The 18,088-nt window shown below is 43.9% G+C and overlaps 1 protein-coding gene across 1 annotated transcript; it reads right to left on the reverse strand.

Moving 5' to 3' along the window:
* Positions 1-193: 193 nt before the first annotated feature.
* COPS3 (COP9 signalosome subunit 3) lies at positions 194-16,059 on the reverse strand. Its single transcript, XM_070761410.1, has 12 exons — positions 15,871-16,059; positions 13,209-13,338; positions 11,640-11,752; positions 10,868-10,917; positions 10,219-10,311; positions 8,143-8,322; positions 6,494-6,634; positions 4,400-4,573; positions 3,282-3,368; positions 2,879-2,992; positions 2,403-2,483; positions 194-565 (listed from the first exon to the last, which is right to left on the reverse strand). Exons 1-12 carry the CDS (start codon positions 15,923-15,925, stop codon positions 512-514), a joined length of 1,272 nt encoding a protein of 423 aa, XP_070617511.1. The 5' UTR covers positions 15,926-16,059; the 3' UTR covers positions 194-511.
* Between the last annotated feature and the right edge of the window lie 2,029 nt (positions 16,060-18,088).

The following is an 18,088-nucleotide window of genomic DNA, read 5'->3' on the forward strand; positions in this document are numbered from 1 at the left end:
CCGTCAGTCTTCTATGTTTCTATACTTTCCCTTAATTTAAACTTACTAAACCATTCTGATTTTTGCTGCAAGAAAACTGCTTTCCACACAAACAATGAGTTTTCATGCGATCAGAAATCTTAACTCGCCTGATAAAACTTTACGTGGATTTTTTTGGGTTTGTTTTTTTTAAAGGAAGCCATTGCCAAAGCTGTAACGTTCATAAAACAAAAAAAGTGAATTATTTAATGCATTAACAACGTTAAATCTCAAGATAAATCCACAACAGAACGAGACTTTTTCATTTCCTTTCTTCGTAGAGCATTCCCCACCCCCACCCCCAAAATCATACAGTACTGAGAAGACATTTTATTAAATCCAGATGCAACAGACAGTTCTCTGCTTTCTTCTTGGGTTTTTTTCCCTCCTTAACACTCAAATCCTAAGCTGTCTCTTTAGCGGGTGGGGTTTTTTTCTACGTATGTATGTATATGTGTGTTTTACAAGAGGGTAGCAAGCAAATATGTGATTTTCAAGAATAACTGGATGGTTTGCTTCCTGATTCGTCTTCTTGGGAGCCCATGCTCTGCAAAGGAAAAAAGAAGAATTGTTGTGAATCTGAAAGAGCGGAAGACAAAATCCCTTGTGTTTCTGAGGGGTCTAACACATGGCAACGCCAAATCTCAACTAGCAAATGCTGTGTCCTACACATTGGGAAGAAGAATGTGAACTCCAAATACGAACTGAATAATCAAATTATCACAGATAATCCCCACTCGGTTAAAGACCTTGGTATACTAATAACAAAAGATTTAAGTGCCAAAGCCCACTGCAACAACATAGCCAAGAAGGCTTCAAGAGTTGTAAACCTAATCCTACGTAGCTTCTGCTCTGGCAATCTCACACTACTTACCAGAGCTTACAAAACTTTTGCCAGACCCATCCTCAAATACAGCTCATCTGTTTGGAACCCATATCGCATCTCAGACATTAACACCCTTGAAAATGTCCAAAGATACTTCACCAGAAGAGCCCTTCACTCCTCCACTCAAAATAGAATACCCTAACTTCAGTAACCGAGTTGTCGAAGCGTGGAACACATTACCGGACTCCATAGTGTCATCCCCAAACCCCCAACACTTTACCCTTAGATGATCCACGGTTGACCTATCCAGATTCCTAAGAGGTCAGTAAGGGGCGAGTACAAGTGCACTCGAGTGCCTTCCATCCCCTGCCTTATTACTCTCCTATATCTCCTATACCTTCCTTCTATTCCTATATCTCTTCTTCTATTCTTTCATTGATATGTTCTATTCCTATACCTTCTTTTCTATTATTTCTTAGATATATTTTACTATGAGTATCTCCTCTATAACCTTCACCATGTATTTTATTATGTATATATAGATATATACCCACTAAAACCCTCATTGTGTATTGGACTAAATAAATAAATAAATAAATAAAATAAATAAATTTATTTATTTATTATTTAGATTTGTATGCTGCCCCTCTCCGCAGTAGAACAAATAAATTAAATAAATAAATAAAATAAAATAAATCTAGGCACACATCGTGTCAAGGCTCCAGGTAACAGCCGAACTAAATCAGAATCTGGATCAAAGTGCTCCTCAAAGTTCAAATTTATTTCCGGAGCCATCCTGGCACCTGTTGTGGTTGGCTCTGGCCCAGCTCCTGTCCCAGGGAATGGGGAGGTGGATGCAGGGGAAACTTCAACATGTCACAGGCCTGTGTTATTGCCGACAGAATCGGTGCAGAGTTTAGTTTCCTCGGACGAAGAAGGTGGGAGTGACTCGGCAGAGGGGGGCTTGGCACACAGCCCAGGCAGTCAATCTCCCTTATCTTCCTTTGATTCGGATGAAGACGTTTTGGACCCACGCAAGCGCAGAATTATGCGTAGAAGAGACCAAGTTAAGGACATATTACAGGAAATAAGGGAGGCCACCTGTGTTTGGGTGGGGCTCCAGTAATTAGGGCTGCTGCTATAAATAGCAGCGTGTGGGTTTGGCCATTGTGGAAGAATATCTGATCGCAGTTCTTCAGGAATCGTGCCTTGACTTTGTTGATTTTTCACATCTTTGAAACCAAAGCAGAGCAACGTGTGTGCGTGTGTGTCTCACTTCGTTGGAAGAAGAAGGGGTGTGAAGTTTCTTCACAGCTGCTAGCTAAGTACTTAATGACTGCTTAAAGGAACTTGTACAGACTACCTGGTTGTTTTGGGAAGAGTGCTCTTTGCAATACGAAAAGAGTGCTTAGTTTATTTTTAATTTTGTGATAAAGAACATTGTTTTGGACTTTCAAACGTGTGTGTGTCTGCAATTTGTACCCGGGAGGCTCCTACCAGAGAGCCCGGCAGAACAATGGCGAATAGCATTTGATTCCAGGAGGGCTCGGATGCTTACCTTCTGCACAAACTGAGGATTCACGGTAATCTCCTGATCCATCGCTTTCAGTCTCTCATCGAGTTCTATACATTTCAACATCTAAAAGAAGACAAGAGGGATTCCTTTGGTGACTGTTTTATAGCCCATAATAGACAAAGGGCTGCAAAAGGTGATGGGAATTAGCCGAGATGCCAAAATTGACTGCTTTGATTAAAGAAAAGGACACAATTTTGTTTGTAGTTGGAAGGAAACAGCTTCTGGATGTTTACCTTTGAGGTGGGAAGCGGGATGAAACTTTTGATACCTTGGGCTTTGCTTATTTTAGATAGGTTTGCTGTTATAGAAATGGCTGGTGTATATTATCAAAAGTAAAAACGGAAGGTTTTATGTTATGACCTTATTCTAGTTATTCTCCAGTACTGTGAGTCTCTGACTTACAACCATTTATTCAATGGCTGTTTTAAGTTACGACGGAACCAGCAAACCTCATTTACCTCTTGGTCAATGTTGTGGAGCATCGCCGGGTTGTTATATTTCTCGGGATTGTCGTGAAAACAAACCATGCCGTCTTTCTGGTTGATGCTTGCGAAAATTTCACCGTCTTCTATCTGCATAAAAAAAGGGACACGACTGAAGCAGGATTTTGCTTGGAACGAGCCCTTTTTCCTGGCTTGGTTGTTTTCGTGCTATTCAGCTATCATAGATAGATAGATTAGATAGATAGATAGATAGATAGATAGATAGATAGATAGATAGATAGATAGATAGATAGATAGATAGATAGATAGATTAGATAGATAGATTAGATAGATAGATAGATAGATAGATAGATAGATAGATAGATAGATAGATAGATAGATAGATAGATAGATTTCCAGCCAAGGCAAAAGGCCTTACCATATGAAGGACGTATTTCTCTGCCTCCTGAGGCCCCGATAATTGCACTCGGCTCGCCATGTCTTGTAACGACAATGTTAAAAAGGTCTGAAAAGAAGCACAGCCAAAACAGAACAGTTAATCAGTGGAACAGCTTGCCACCAGAAGTTGTGAATGCCCCGATACTAGAGGTTTTAAAGAAGATGTTGGATAACCCTCTGTCTGAAATAGTGTAGGGTTTCCTGCCTAGGCAGGGGGTTGGACTAGAAGACCTCCAGGGTCCCTTGTTATTTATTTATTTATTTATTTATTTATTTAATTGGATTTGTATGCCGCCCCTCTCCTATGCCACCCAATCCTGTAGGACTCAGGGCAGCTTACAACAATAAAAAACAATACAATGATACAATGATACAAAAAGAAGTCAAACAACAACAATTAAAACTCCAAAACTGTAACAAACAGAATAGAGAGAATAGAATAGAATAGAATTCTTTATTGGCCAAGTGTGATTGGACACACAAGGAATTTCTCTTTGGTGCAGATGCTCTCAGCGCACATAAAAGAAAAAGGTACATTTGTCAAGAATCGTGTCAAGAATCAAACCCAAATTATAACACCTCCCCCAAAACAATCTAACAAACATCTATACTAACAAATATAATTCGAGCACCTCTGGTGTTAAAATTCATGGGGCCCCCAGGCCTGTCGGCAAAGCCAAGTTTTAACAGCTTTTTGAAAAGCCAGTAGAGTGGGAGCAGTGCAAACATCCTGGGGGAGTTGGTTCCCTAGAGCTGGGGCAGCAACAGAAAAGGCCCTTCCCCGCGGTCCTGCCAACCTACATTGTTTAGTCGACGGGACTTGAAGGAGGCCGATTCTGTGCGGTCTAATAGGCCTCTAAGAGGTGGTATTATTATTATTATTATTATTATTATTATTATTATTATTAAATGGAGACATTGACCAAGTTATCCCTTCTGTTATCCCTTTCTCTAAAATCTCACCTGCGAAGTGGAATTCTGCAAGACACTGCAGAGTTTTAAAAGAGAGGGAGGGTTAACTTTTGCAAGGCAATATGAAATTCGAGTCATTTTTCTCTGCAGGAGCCTTGGGAGGGTGTGTGAGTGTGTGTGCCTCACCTTAGTTAGCCTCTGGATGTTCTTTTTGTACAGCGAGGACAAGCACTGTTTCACCAGGCCCATGTTGTTATCCCGGGTAAAGGTCTCGCTGTGCTTGTTCACCAGACTTCGCAGCTCAGAAGGCTTATTGGTGGCATACACTTGCGCTAATTCGTGATACGCGTTGCTAAGCGGCTGCAGGGGAAAGAACAGGACAGGTTGTGGGAACAGAAGGGGGGGGGGCAATTGCAACCTCTAATGGTCTAATGCAGTGTTTCCCAACCTTGGCAATTTGAAGATATCTGGACTTCAACTCCCAGAATTCCCCAGCCAGCATTCGCTGGCTGGGGAATTCTGGGAGTTGAAGTCCAGATCTCCTCAAGTTGCCAAGGTTGGGAAACACTGTTGTAGTCACTCTTCTTTCCTTCCACTGCTAATTGGAAGCCTGGGAAGAAATGTACGAGGGTCGCCCAGAAAGTAATGCACCCCACTAGGTAACATTATCAGTGCTATAAGGCGAACGCTGGCTGGGGAATTCTGGGAGTTGGAAGTCCAAATATCTTCAAGTGGCCAAGGTTGGGAAACACTGGTCTAATGGCCTACCTAATCCCTACTCTGGTTCTTAAGACTTCCTGCTTGAGTAGGGGGCTGGGATAGAAGACCTCCAAAGCCCCTTCCAATTCTGTTATAATGTAGGCTTTCTCACTTCCTCAAAATATATGCAAAGTACATTTGTTTTCAGGCTGCTGCCCTGAACCCATCAAAACATTTCTTTTATTACATAGAAACATAGAAGGTTGACGGCAGAAAAAGACCTCCTGGTCCATCTAGTCTGCCCTTATACTATTTCCTGTATTTTATCTTAGGGTGGATCTATGTTTATCCCAGGCATGTTTAGATTCAGTTACTGTGGATTGAACAACCACGTCTGCTGGAAGTTTGTTCCAAGGATCTACTACTCTTTCAGTAAAATAATATTTTCTCACGTTGCTTTTGATCTTTCCCCCAACTGACCTCAGATTGTGTCCCCTTGTTCTTGTGTTCACTTTCCTATTAAAAACACTTCCCTCCTGGACCTTATTTAACCCTTTATTCTTTCAATCTAGTTTGGCTCACCTTATTTTATTAATTAATTCATTAATTAGATTTGTAAGCCACCCTCCTCTGAGGACTCGGGGCGGCTCATAGCATATAATATAACAATACAGTACAACGGCAAATCTAATTAAATTTAAAATTACAATCTAAAAAATCCAATATTTAAAAACAATCATACCAGTTCAATCATACAACATATATCTCGTTTCGTTGGCCGGGAGGATGAGACCTATAATTACCCCAAGCCTGGCGACATAAGTGAGTCTTAAGTTTCTTACAGAAGGCGAGGAGGGTGGGTGCACACCTTCGGGGGAATTCCAGAGGCCCGGGGCCGCCACAGAGAAGGCTCTTCCCCTAGGCCCCACCAAGCAACATTGTCTGGCTGACGGGACCTGGAGAAGGCCGACTCTGTGGGACCTCATCGGTGGCTGGGATTCATACGGCAATTCAATTTCAATTCAATTTATTAGATTTGTATGCCGCCCCTCTCCGAAGACTCAGGGTGGCTCACGACAGTAATAAAACAATATTATAGCGAAACAAATCTAATGTTAAAGAAGCATATAAAACCCTATCATATTACAAAGCAAACAGCACATACATACCAAACATAAATATAAAAAATATATTAAAAAGCCTGGGGGAAAAGGTGTCTCAACTCCCCCATGCCTGGCGGTATAGATGGGTCTTGAGTAATTTACGGAAGACAAGGAGGGTGGGGGCAGTTCTAATCTCCGGGGGGAGTTGATTCCAGAGGGCCGGGGCTGCCACAGAGAAGGCTCTTCCCCTGGGGCCCGCCAAACGACATTGTTTAGTCGACAGGACCCGGAGAAGGCCAACTCTGTGGGACCTTATCGGTCGCTGGGATTTGTGCGGTAGCAGGCGGTCCCACAAGTAATCTGGCCCGATGCCATGTAGGACTTTACTACAGCTAGGAAAAAAAATATCCTTTCCCCCCAAATCCTGCCCCACGTCTGAGCCTCCCCACTCCTGGTAACAGGATCGCTGGGGACTCACCTTAACAAATCTACCTATTATTTGGGAAGTGTATTTTGGCAGCTGCTGTACTTTGCCAAGCAGTATCAAGGAGACTAGGATATACTTTTTGTACGATTCCAACATAATGTGGCTGACAGCCATGGCAGGGGTGGTTATAGCCTGAAAAACAGGAAAACAGAAGGTTAGAATCAGCCAGCACAAGCCTGGAAGATGGATCTTGAAGTCCTGGAGATCCTGGTTATGCCCTGGCGTGATGCAATTTTGTACTAATATGATGGAAATACAACTAAATATATTTCAAAACAACTTTCCAGGGACCAAGAAAGGCTGTAGTCTTACTTTATCCCCAGTCAACAAATGAATGTTTCTAGACAGGCAGCAATTTGGTCTCCTACAGCAGTGTTTCCCAACCTTGGCAACTTGAAGATATTTGGACTTCAACTCCCAGAATTCCCCAGCCAGCGAATGCCCTGTCTCCATAGCGAATGCTGGCTGGGGAATTCTGGGAGTTGCAGTCCAGATATCTTCACGTTGCCAAGGTTGGGAAACACCGTCCTACAGAAAGAAAAATCAAAGAGCCCAACGACATATTAAAAAGTCTAACATTTGTTTGCAGTGCAACTTTTAATGGATCACAATGCAAAAAAAGGAAAAAAAAAGGAACCAGTTTGGTGCAATGGTTCAGATCCTGGCCCCAAAACCAGGAGATGGTGAGTTCTAATCCCACTTTAGCCATGAAAACTGGCCGGATGGCTTTAGCCCACTCCTTGTCTCTCAGGCCAACCCACCTCAGGGTTGTTATTATAGGGAAAACAGGAGGCTTCTTAGATCTGTTTGCTGCCTGGAGTTGACCAGATATTTTGTAAAAACTGGGATAAAAATCCAATCTAATGATTTTATCTCTGCTGCAAAGAGTCACAACTTCCCATAATAAATTGCTCAGAAAAATAAAGCAAACACTTAAACAACACAATACAACTCCAAGTCAATCAAACTTCGGTGAAATCAAACTGTCCACTTAAGAAGCAACACTGATTGACAGTCAATTTCACCTACTGTCATTTCATTTATTCAGATCTAGGATGGGTTCTTTGAGGGTTGCTTTTATTTTTTTTTGAGCAGTATATATTATCTATCTATCTATCTATCTATCTATCTATCTATCTATCTATCTATCTATCTATCTGATCATCCCTATCTATCTATCTATCTATCTATCTATCATCTATCTATCTATCTATCTATCTATCTATTTATCTATCTATCTATCTATCTATCTATCTATCTATCTATCATCTATCTATCCTGCTCAAAAAAAATAAAAGGAACACTTAAACAACACAATATAACTCCAAGTCAATCAAACTTCTGTGAAATCAAACTGTCCACTTAGGAAGCAACACTGATTGACCCTCAATTTCACCTACTGTCGTGCACATTCAACTTTGTACAGAACAAAGGATTCAATGAGAATACAGTATTTCATTCATTCAGATCTAGGATGGGTTCTTTTGAGTGTTCCCTTTATTTTTATTTTTTGTATAGTATAACAGTATATATTCTAACCAAGCCTGAATCTCAGTGACTTTGCTGGTTTTTAAACAGGCTGTCATGCCCTCAAGAAATCTTTTGACAGAAAAGAGGAAGAAAAAACAACACCAAGTTACCTGCTCGTAAAAATAGAGTGCTCTCTCGAAATTCTTGAGCCCAGTGTATATCATTCCACCATAGTAGTAGTAACACAGAAAGTGCTTGGCATCGTAGGCCCCGTTTTCTTTACAAATATCCATCATGTCCACATCTAGATACGGGAGGGCAGGTTTAAAGCATTTGGCTAATAAACAGAGCTAAAATGAAACAAACCAGAGTTAACAAAAAACAGCCGCTAGTCTGATTTGCATCAGAGCAAGAACATGAATCCCAGCGACCGGTTAGGTCCCACAGAGTTGGCCTTCTACGGGTCCCGTCAACTAAACAATGTTGCTTGGCAGGACCCAGGGGAAGAGCCTTCTCTGTGGCGGCCCCGGCCCCCTGGAACCAACTCCCCCCAGAGATTAGAATTGCCCCCATCCTCCTTGCCTTTCGTAAGCTTCTTAAAACCCACCTCTGCCGCCAGGCATGGGGGAATTGAGATCCTCTTTCCCCCTAGGCCTTTACAATTCTATGCATGGTATGTCTGTATGTCTGTTTGGTTTTTATATTAATGGGTTTTTAATCGTTTTTAGTATTGGATTAGTATTGTACACTGTTTTTTTGTTGCTGTTAGCCGCCCCGAGTCTCCGGAGAGGGGCGGCATACAAATCCAATCAATCAATCAATCAATCAATCAATAAATAAATAAATAAATCGTCAATCAAGGCTCACACATCAGGCCGGTGAAATTATCAGGGTAGCTGTGTCTCTGGGTCAATTAGGAACCCCAGAGAGATACAGATTGTCATTGCAACGCCCTCTACATGGGGCTACCCTTGGAGACTGCAGATAGTCTAAAATGCAGCTGCGCGAGCTATCATGGGTGTACACTGGTACACCCATATAACACCTATGCTCCACGAGCTACACTGGCTTCCTATTAGTGTTGGTTACTACCTATAAAACCCTACATGGTTCAGGCTATTTATGGGACCGTCTTCTGCCGTATACCTCCCAGAGACCAATAAGACCACACAGGATTGGCCTCCTCCAGGTTTCATCAACTATGCAATCCAGGTTGGCGGGGCCGCAGGGGAGGGCCTTCTCTGTGGCCACCCCGGCTCTATGGAACCAACTCTCCTCCCGCCCTACCACGATGTCCGTACTCCTCCCACCCTGCTGGCCTTCCGCATGGCTAGGCAGATCTGGTTTTGTCGGCAGGCCTGGGGGCCGTGAATTGTACACCTTCCCTGGCCAAATTGTATTGAATGATATGTATGATAGACAGACAGAGAGACAGATAGAGAAATATATAGATAAAGAAAGAGAGAGATAGGTAGGTAGGTAGGGAGAGAGAGAGAGAGGTAGGTAGGTAGATAGATAAAGAGAGAGATAGGTAGATAGAGAGAGAGAGAGAGGTAGGTAGGTAGATAGATAAAGAGAGAGAGAGGTAGGTAGATAGATAAAGAGAGAGATAGGTAGATAGGTAGATAGATAAAGAGAGAGAGATAAAGAGAGAGATAGGTAGATAGATAGATAGAGAGAGAGAGAGAGATAGAGAGATAAAGAGAAAGAGAGAGATAAGTAGGTAGGTAGGTAGGTAGGTAGATAGATAGATAGATAGATAGATAGATAGATAGATGATAGATAGATGATAGATAGAGAGGTAGGTAGATAGATTAGGTAGAGAGCTAGATAGATAAAGAGGAGAAAAAAATGAACTTTCTAGGAAGTCATAAAATCAAAACTCCATTTCCTTTTTTACAGGGATCGGAGGGAGGGTGGGTGGTATATGGACTGTTTTTATCCCCGGGGTCTATGGCCTTGATGTCGGCTGCTTATGCCATAATCACGCCAACGATCCACACAAAGTAGTTCAGCCTTGTGCGTGACGAGAATCCCAACCCTCAAAACAGAAGGGAGGCAGAAGCTACGTAGGAGGATTCGAAGGCAGCCTAAGCACTCCGGAGGAATTCATCTTGGGAATAAACAAGACTAGATAGAGGCAACAAAAGACTATTATTCCTAGCATGATTCTGCACCGTGTTATTAGGGCGGCCCACCCCACGAGTAGGAAGACCTCACTTGCCACCCGACTCTAGGGTCCTCACCTGGCAGAGATCAGCATGTATTGAGGTCAGTTGGTTGGTATTCATCTGCATTTTGTCTATAGCTTGCCTGAGAATGCTGATTCCACGCAGGGGCTGTTGGCAAGCAAGCAAAAGAGAGTCACATACACGCCAGAAAAAGAGAGATTTCTACATATTTGGAGCAGCTTAACCTTAACTGAGCCGGGGTGGCACAGCAGGTAGAGTGCTGTACTGCAGGCCACTGAAGCTGACTGTAGATCTGAAGGTCAGCGGTTCAAATCTCATCACCGGCTCAAGGTTGACTCAGCCTTCCATCCTTCCGAGGTGGGTCAAATGAGGACCCGGATTGTGGGGGGCAATAGGCTGGAGGCTCTGTTAAAAAGGGCTATTGCTAACATGTTGTAAGCCGCCCTGAGTCTAAGGAGAAGGGCGGCATAAAAATCGAATGAATGAATGAATGAATGAACCTGTCCTGCTGTCCAGAAATCCCCCCCCAAAAAAATAACATGTAAAACTATCTCACCAACTTGGCAAGCATTTCTTTACTGTGATTACTATAGTATATTTACTTCTCCAGTATACTTCACATTAACATGTGACATTAAAAACCTACATTTCCTCAAGGTCAGCAGTCTGGGAATCAAAGGGCTGCACTGCTCAACTCGCTTACCTGCTTCCGTTCCACAAGGGCATTTGTTAACTGGTGGCACAGGCCAGCGACTGGGGAGAAGGGGGGGAAAAAAGAAAGAACTGAGAACTGTAGTCACTGGGGATTTAAGAACATGGAAAAAATCACACATCAGTGGCATAATTTGTCCACAGATACTGGTAGTTCCTTTTCAGTTAGACATTAAAGTCAGTGATGCTCCTGGGAGGAGGTTAAGGTTGCATAGAGTGATGCATAGGAGAGAACATCTGAAGGGTTATTACAGGAGATAAGTGAGGCCACCTATGGTTGGGTGGGGCTGCTGTAATTAGTGCTACAGATAAAAAGAGCAGCGTGCTGGTTTAGCCTCGTGGAAGTTTATCTGATTCATAGTTTCGTCAAGATCGTGGTTTTGCTGTTTCCCTGTTCAAGAGTGTGTGTGGACTTTCTGGACTTTGGAATTGGACTCAATTTCCCAGTTACTGGGTGAGAAATTGGATTGCATTTAACCTGAGCCTTGTGTGTACCAGAAAATCCCTTTGACATTTAAAAAGGGAGTTTGTTCTGCTTTCCTGTTGATAAAGACTTTTGGTTTTCCTTCTATCGTGTGTTGTGTGTGTTTTGGGACTAATTACCCTGTAATTACGGGCAGTTGGGACACGCCAGCAGAACATAGTCATATTTAAATTAAATGGTGTCGACAGGCTCTCTATTTTTTTATTAAACACAATGTTCATTTACAACTCTTTAGCAAACCAGTACACATTGGTCCTGCAGGGTGGCAGGAGCCACTTACAAGTGTCGGTGGCGTATCGAATGTGCTCCCCGTTGCAAGTGCTGATGAAAAGCTGGACCTGCGAGAATAACGTTTCGAAATCAGGGACGCTGGGCATAGAAAACTTCACAAACCTACAAAGGGAGACAAAGCACACAATGCAAAACCATCTCTTTCTGGGACCCATGCGAGAACTTAAGCAATGTCGCCTGGCGGGACCCAGGGGAAGAGCCTTTTCTGTGGCGGCCCCGGCCCTCTGGAACCAACTCCCCCCAGAGATTAGAACTGCCCCCACCCTCCTTGCCTTTCGTAAACAACTTAAAACCCACCTCTGCCCCCAGGCATGGGGGAATTGAGATCCTCTTTCCCTCTAGGCCTTTACAATTCTATGCATGGTATGTCTGTATGTATGTTGGGTTTTTATATTAATGGGTTCTTAATTGTTTTTAGTATTGGATTATTATTGTACACTGTCTTGTTATTGCTGTTAGCTGCCCTGAGTCTCCGGAGAGGGGCGGCATACAAATGCAACCAATCAATCAGTAAGTAAGTAAGTAAGTAAGTAAGTAAGTAAGTAAGTAAGTAAGTAAGTAAGTAAGTAAGTAAGTAAGTAAAGTAAGTAAGTAAGTAAGTAAGTAAGTAAGTAAGTAAGTAAGTAAGTAAGTAAGTAAGTAAGTAAGTAAATAAATAAATAAATAAATAAAATAAACTCCTTGAACCCACGCAAAGGGCACGTAAAGTGTGTCGGATGCTGTAAGCTGCCACTGTTATGAGTTGGATCGACATCTACATCTAGTTAATAGAGGAGAAATTCTGGCAGTTTTTGTAATTACGATTCCAGAACAGGAGGTTTTGGGCCTTTCCAGCTATCAGAAAGGAAGCCTCATGAAAATGAACTTTGTCATTTCTTAAAAATAGAATTAAAAAAGGAAGAAAATCAACTTTGTCTCTCTATTGAAATCTAAAGGAAGAGCTTCCAGTACAGGAGAGTCACTTACAACAGTGTTTTTCAACTAGTGTGCCGCGAGACATGGTCAGGTGTGCCGCGAAGCTCAGAGAGAAAGAAAGCAAGAGAGAGAGAAAGCAACATAGAAAGAAAGCAAGAGAGAGAAAGAGCGAGAGAGAAAGAGACCAAGAGAGAAAGAAAGCAAGAGAGAAAGAGAACAAGAGAAAGAGAGAGAAAGAGAGAGAGAAAGAGAACAAGAGAAAGAAAGAGAGGGAAAGAGAGAGAAAGAAAGCAAGAGAGAAAGAGAACAAGAGAGAGAGCGAAAGAGAGAGCAAGAGTGAGAAAGAAAGCAAGAGAGAGAGAGAGAAAGAGAGGGAGGGAAGGGGAGAGAGAGAAAGACAGAGGGAGGTAGGGAGGGAGAGAAAAGGGGGCAAAAAAGAGAGGAAGGAAGGAAGAGAAAGAAAGGGATGGAGAGAAAGAAAGAGGAAGGAAGGGAGAGAAAGAGGGAGGGAGAAAGAAATAGAGCGAAGGGGAGGAAGAGAGAGAGAGAGATAATTTTTTTGACCAAATTTTTTGTGCCCCAGGGATTCGTAAATGTAAAAAATGTGCCGCGGCTCAAAAAAGGTTGAAAATCACTGACTTACAAAACAGCCAATACGCCCAGCGAGTGTTCCTGGACATCGAGTGCCCCAAGCACGGTGTCCAAATGAGAGAGGTTTTTCGCCAGCAGTTCTCCACTTTTGTTGATCAGTTCGCAAAGCTGAGTCATTTGCCCTGAGGGAGGGGAAAAGTTTTGGAAAGTGAGGGAAGAAAAAGAATATCGATCCCTCCCTGCCCTATAAATAGCCAGCTCCACAAACAGTGGTACCTCCAGCTGAGAACGCCTCTACTGATGAACTTTTCTAGATAAGAACTTTTTTCTTGCCTCTTCTCAAGAACTATTTTCCACTTAAAAACCTGAGCCTCCGAAACTGTAACCGGAAAAGGCAGGGAGAAGACTCCGTGGGGCCTCTCGGAATCTCCTGGGAGGAAACAGGGCCGGAAGAGGTGGGGAGAAGCCTCCGTGGGTCTTCTCTAGGAATCTCCTGGGAGGAAACATGGCCAGAAAAGGTGGGGAGAAGCCTCTGTGGGGCCCCTCTAGGAATCTCCTGGGAGGAAACAGGGCCAGGAAAGGCAGGGAGAAGACTCCGTGGGGCCTCTCGGAATCTCCTGGGAGGAAACAGGGCCGGAAGAGGTGGGGAGAAGCCTCCGTGGGTCTTCTCTAGGAATCTCCTGGGAGGAAACATGGCCAGAAAAGGTGGGGAGAAGCCTCTGTGGGGCCTCTCTGGGAATCTCCTGGGAGGAAACAGGACCAGAAAAGGTGGGGAGAAGCCTCCATGGGTCTTCTCTAGGAATCTCCTGGGAGGAAACAGGGCCAGAAAAGGTGGGGAGAAGCCTCCATGGGTCTTCTCTAGGAATCTCCTGGGAGGAAACAGGGCCAGAAAAGGTGGGGAGAAGCCTCCGTGGGGCCTCTCTAGGAATCTCCTGGATTCCTGAGAGAAAACAGGGCCTCCACTCTCCCTGTGGTTTCCCCAATCGCACACATTATTTGCTTTTACATTGATTCCTATGGGAAAAATTGCTTCTTCTTACAAACCTTTTTTTACTTAAGAAACCTGGTCATGGAATAAATTAAATTCGTAAGTAGAGGTACCACTGTACCAAGCAGCAGCCATCTATGTCATTAAAGCAAAGCTGTAAAAAAATAATAATAAGCCTTACTGTAATTAAAAATATGCAGCGGCGAGAACATGTCTCAATTTATCAGTGCTCAGAAAACTAGAGGAAGGTGTCACAAAACCAGCTCTTTAGCACAAAATAACAAATTGTAGGAAAGATGCTCTATTAATATTTTTATTCTACAGTTTCAAAAAGGCTCAGCTGACCTACCTATTTTTATGGAACAAAAAGCAGTTAATTTTCACATCACAATAATGCTGGGACTGGAGGCTTTTGTCCCCAACCATTGAATACCATGGACAGCACCCCAGCTGAAATCCTATCCTTCCAATGCCTCCATGAAAACCGTTCAGCCTAGGTTAGAATCTTGCACATAAGTCTCCCAAAATTTAAATACCCCAACACACACACACACACTCTCTCTCTCTTATGTAAATATATAGACAATTTTCATAGATCTCTTCATAACAGTCATAAAACTGAAGATAACTATTTGGAAAATAATTAAAATAACCCCATGATGTCCCTACACATAACGCGAAACTAGAAGCCCCAAAGTCAGGGATCTTTAGAATAGAATTAAATTTAAAACAATACAAGAATTTGCTGGATTGAAACAATGAAAGGGAGTCGATTCTTCTGAGATTTCCCAAAGCAAAGTGAGGACCAGTTTCCAAGCTGAGAAATATTGCTTTTATAAACAAAGACTTTTACGAAAGGGAGCTAAAACCATCAGCTTATAAAACTCTCCTTCCACAGAAATGCCATCTGTGTCATCCCCTTGCAGCCTGGACACAAACTGTTTCAAGTCCTACCCTCAAAAACGACACTGCAGAGCCCTGCACACCAAGACAACTAGACACAAGGACAGTTTTTTCCCAAATGCCATCACTCTGCTAAACAAATAATTCCCTCAACACTGTCAAACTATTCACTAAGTCTGCATTACTATTACTACTAGTTTTTTCTCATCATTCCTATCACCCGTCTCCTCCCACTTAGGACTGTAGGCCTGTAACTTTTTTCTTATATCTTTAAAGTTTTTATTAATATTGATTGTTTCTTCGTTGCTTATTTGACCCCTATGACAATCATTAAGTGTTGTACCTCGTGATTCTTGACAAATGTCTCTTTTTCTTTTATGGACACTGAGAGCATCTGCACCAAAGACAAATTCCTTGGGTGTCCAATCCCACTTGGCCAATAAAGAATTCTATGCTATTGTTTGACCTTTGAAGAGATCAGCAAGTGGAACTGGGCTTGGGACAGGAGACCACCAGGCGATCCCAGAGGTCTGGGAAGTGGGAGGCCCAGCTATGAACAGGCAGAGCGAGCCCCGCCCCCTCCTGATTCTCCGCCCCCTATTCCCCCCCACCCCACCCCAGATTCCCAGCCAGCCCGGGAGCGCCAGGTTGGGGAAGGGCTGCTCCCTCCTTCCCTCCCCTCCCCTCCCCCGCCCGCAGGCAGACAGACAACCTCGGCAGCCAACGGGCATCTTCGGGAGCCGGGCTCCCCTTTCTCGGAGGCCGCCCGTGGCCGGAGCGGTGTCAGCGGCCTCCACGTGCGCTCCAGGCCTTTGGGTCTCACCTTGGGCCGAGAGCTGCCGGACGCTGTTGACGAACTGCTCCAAGGCGGACGCCATGGCGGCCCCGGGAACGGGGAGGGAAAGCGCCGGCCCGGTCAGCCGCGGAGGAGCCGCCTCTTGCCTCGCCTGCTCCTCCAGACGCAGCGGGAGCGACGTCGCCGCCGCGCAGGGCCAATCGGGGACCGCGTTTTTGGAGCGTCACTTCCGGCGCGCGGCGCGGCAGCCCAGCTGGGGGCGTTGCCATGGGGATTGCCTGCCACCCGGAAGTGGGCGAGCCAAGAGGGCCGCTTCCTGTCCTGGTTGGAGTTCGCGCACGCGCAGAGGCTTGATAACGGCCCTTGTCGCCCTTCTCCTTTTGCTGCAAAAGCAAAAATATGTTCTATATATATATAGTATATAAAATATAAGTATATAAAACTATATATATATATACACACACACACATATATGTGTATAAAATATTCTATACATCTATAGAATATCAAAATATTACACAGGGTGAAACCCGAACTCAGAACAATCTACATATCTATATAGTTATATAGATATATAGATTGTTCTGAGTTCGGGTTTTTCCCCGTGTAATATTTTGAGTGTCTGCGACGTTTCGGTGAAATCCCATTCACCCTCATCAGGCTGAAGTTCTTAGCTTCGTGCTGCTTTGAATATAGAGATATAGATATATAGATATAACTAGATATATAGATTTTATACATATATGTGTGTTTGTATATGTGTGTGTGTGTGTATATATGTAGATGTGTGTGCGTGTGTGTCACATGTTTTTGCTGAATTGTTAAAAATATGTATGTATATATGTATGTATGTAGATTGTTGTGAGTTTGGGTCCCCCCCCCCCCTGTAATATTTTAAAATACTACACGGGGAAAAACCCAAACTCACAACAATCTACATACATATGCTTGTCCTTTATGAGTCCTACGGGATTGGGCGGCATAGAAGTCAAATAAATTTAAATTAAATTAAATTAAGTTAAATACACAATAGGATTTAATGTGACTAGGCCTTCAGTTTATCAGATGGGCCTTTTCTGCCCAAGCTTGTGCCATTTAAAAATAGAGGAGGGATTCCTGCCATGGAAGAAATGCTCCTTCACCCTGGCAAGATTCAGCCACCCTGGTGGGTGTCCACCCTTCCGAGGGACCTGGAACTCATCTGGAAGAATGTAAAGGACCATCAACAGAAGCTAGAAAAGACAATACAGGGTCCTGCCAAATGTCCTACTTTGTGCACGGGACTTCCTTTGGCCTGGCAACTTCCTTGACCAAAGAGCAGAATTTGAACCAACTCCTGGCAGAATTGCTCCTGGGGTCTTCCGCGGAGTCGCTTTTCAGGGCTGAAATTCAGAGGTTGCAAGACTCTTGACATGTTCAAAAGACATCTGATGGATACCATCTTTCCAATTGCTCCTATAAATTGTCCTCCTTTAGGGACCTCAATGGTAAAGCCACCAACTGGTCATTAAGTGAAACCTAAAGGGTCTCCCTTAGGAAGGGGAGTCGTAGTGCAGGAAAGCCCATGATTTGCAATGATGTTTGGGCAAATCTTTTGCATACAATGTGGGTGTTTCTAGGAAGGCTGCTGCCTTTCCATAAGGTTTATTTATTTTTTATTGATTTGTTTTGTCAAGCAAGTATTGGTGGTACACAAAGATATAATAATATTTATATACTACATGATACTACTAAAAGAGGAGAAGATGGGCAAAGGGAGAAGCAGAGCCCCTTCCTGGCTTTTATTTCCTGGGAAACCCAAACAGGCCAGGGCCCCTTCCACCCCACCCCTGGCCCGGGTCGCCTTCCTCTTCCCCCTCCGCTTCCCTGAGCGCTCCGCAGCCCAGAAAGGAGCAGCGAGGGCGCGCAAGGACGCCAGGTTGGCACGGGAAGCGGAGCCTGCAGTGACCTGCCAGGTCTCCCCCGCCTCCCTTTTGCAGGGGATGGCAAGGAGAAGCGGAGCCCCACCGGGCCAGTTGCTGGAGGGAAGGACCGGGCCTGGCGCTCGGCTGAACCGGAGCGGCTTCCCCTCACCCGGCTGGCTGGGATGCTTTGGGCAGGGGCAAGCAAATCCCCCCTCCGCTTTTTGTTTTCTCTCTCTCTAACCATTCCTTCTTTTCAATTCTTTCCTCCCTTCTTCCTCCCTCCCTCCTTTCCTTTCTTTTCCTTTCTTCCTTCCCTTTCCTCGGCTCCCTCTTTCTTTCTC

Source organism: Erythrolamprus reginae, chromosome 9, assembly GCF_031021105.1.
Source record: "Erythrolamprus reginae isolate rEryReg1 chromosome 9, rEryReg1.hap1, whole genome shotgun sequence".
In the NCBI taxonomy this organism is placed as follows: Eukaryota; Metazoa; Chordata; class Lepidosauria; order Squamata; family Dipsadidae; genus Erythrolamprus; species Erythrolamprus reginae.

Coding starts and splice junctions, on each gene's coding strand:
- COPS3 (XM_070761410.1), bottom strand. CDS start 15,925: ATGGCGTCCGCCTTGGAGCAGTTCGTCAACAGCGTCCGGCAGCTCTCG. Junction 6,635..8,142: donor CACTCTATTTTTACGAGCAG/GTAACTTGGTGT, acceptor CCTGTTTTTCAG/GCTATAACCACCCCTGCCAT. Junction 2,993..3,281: donor AGAAATACGTCCTTCATATG/GTAAGGCCTTTT, acceptor TTTTTTATGCAG/ATAGAAGACGGTGAAATTTT.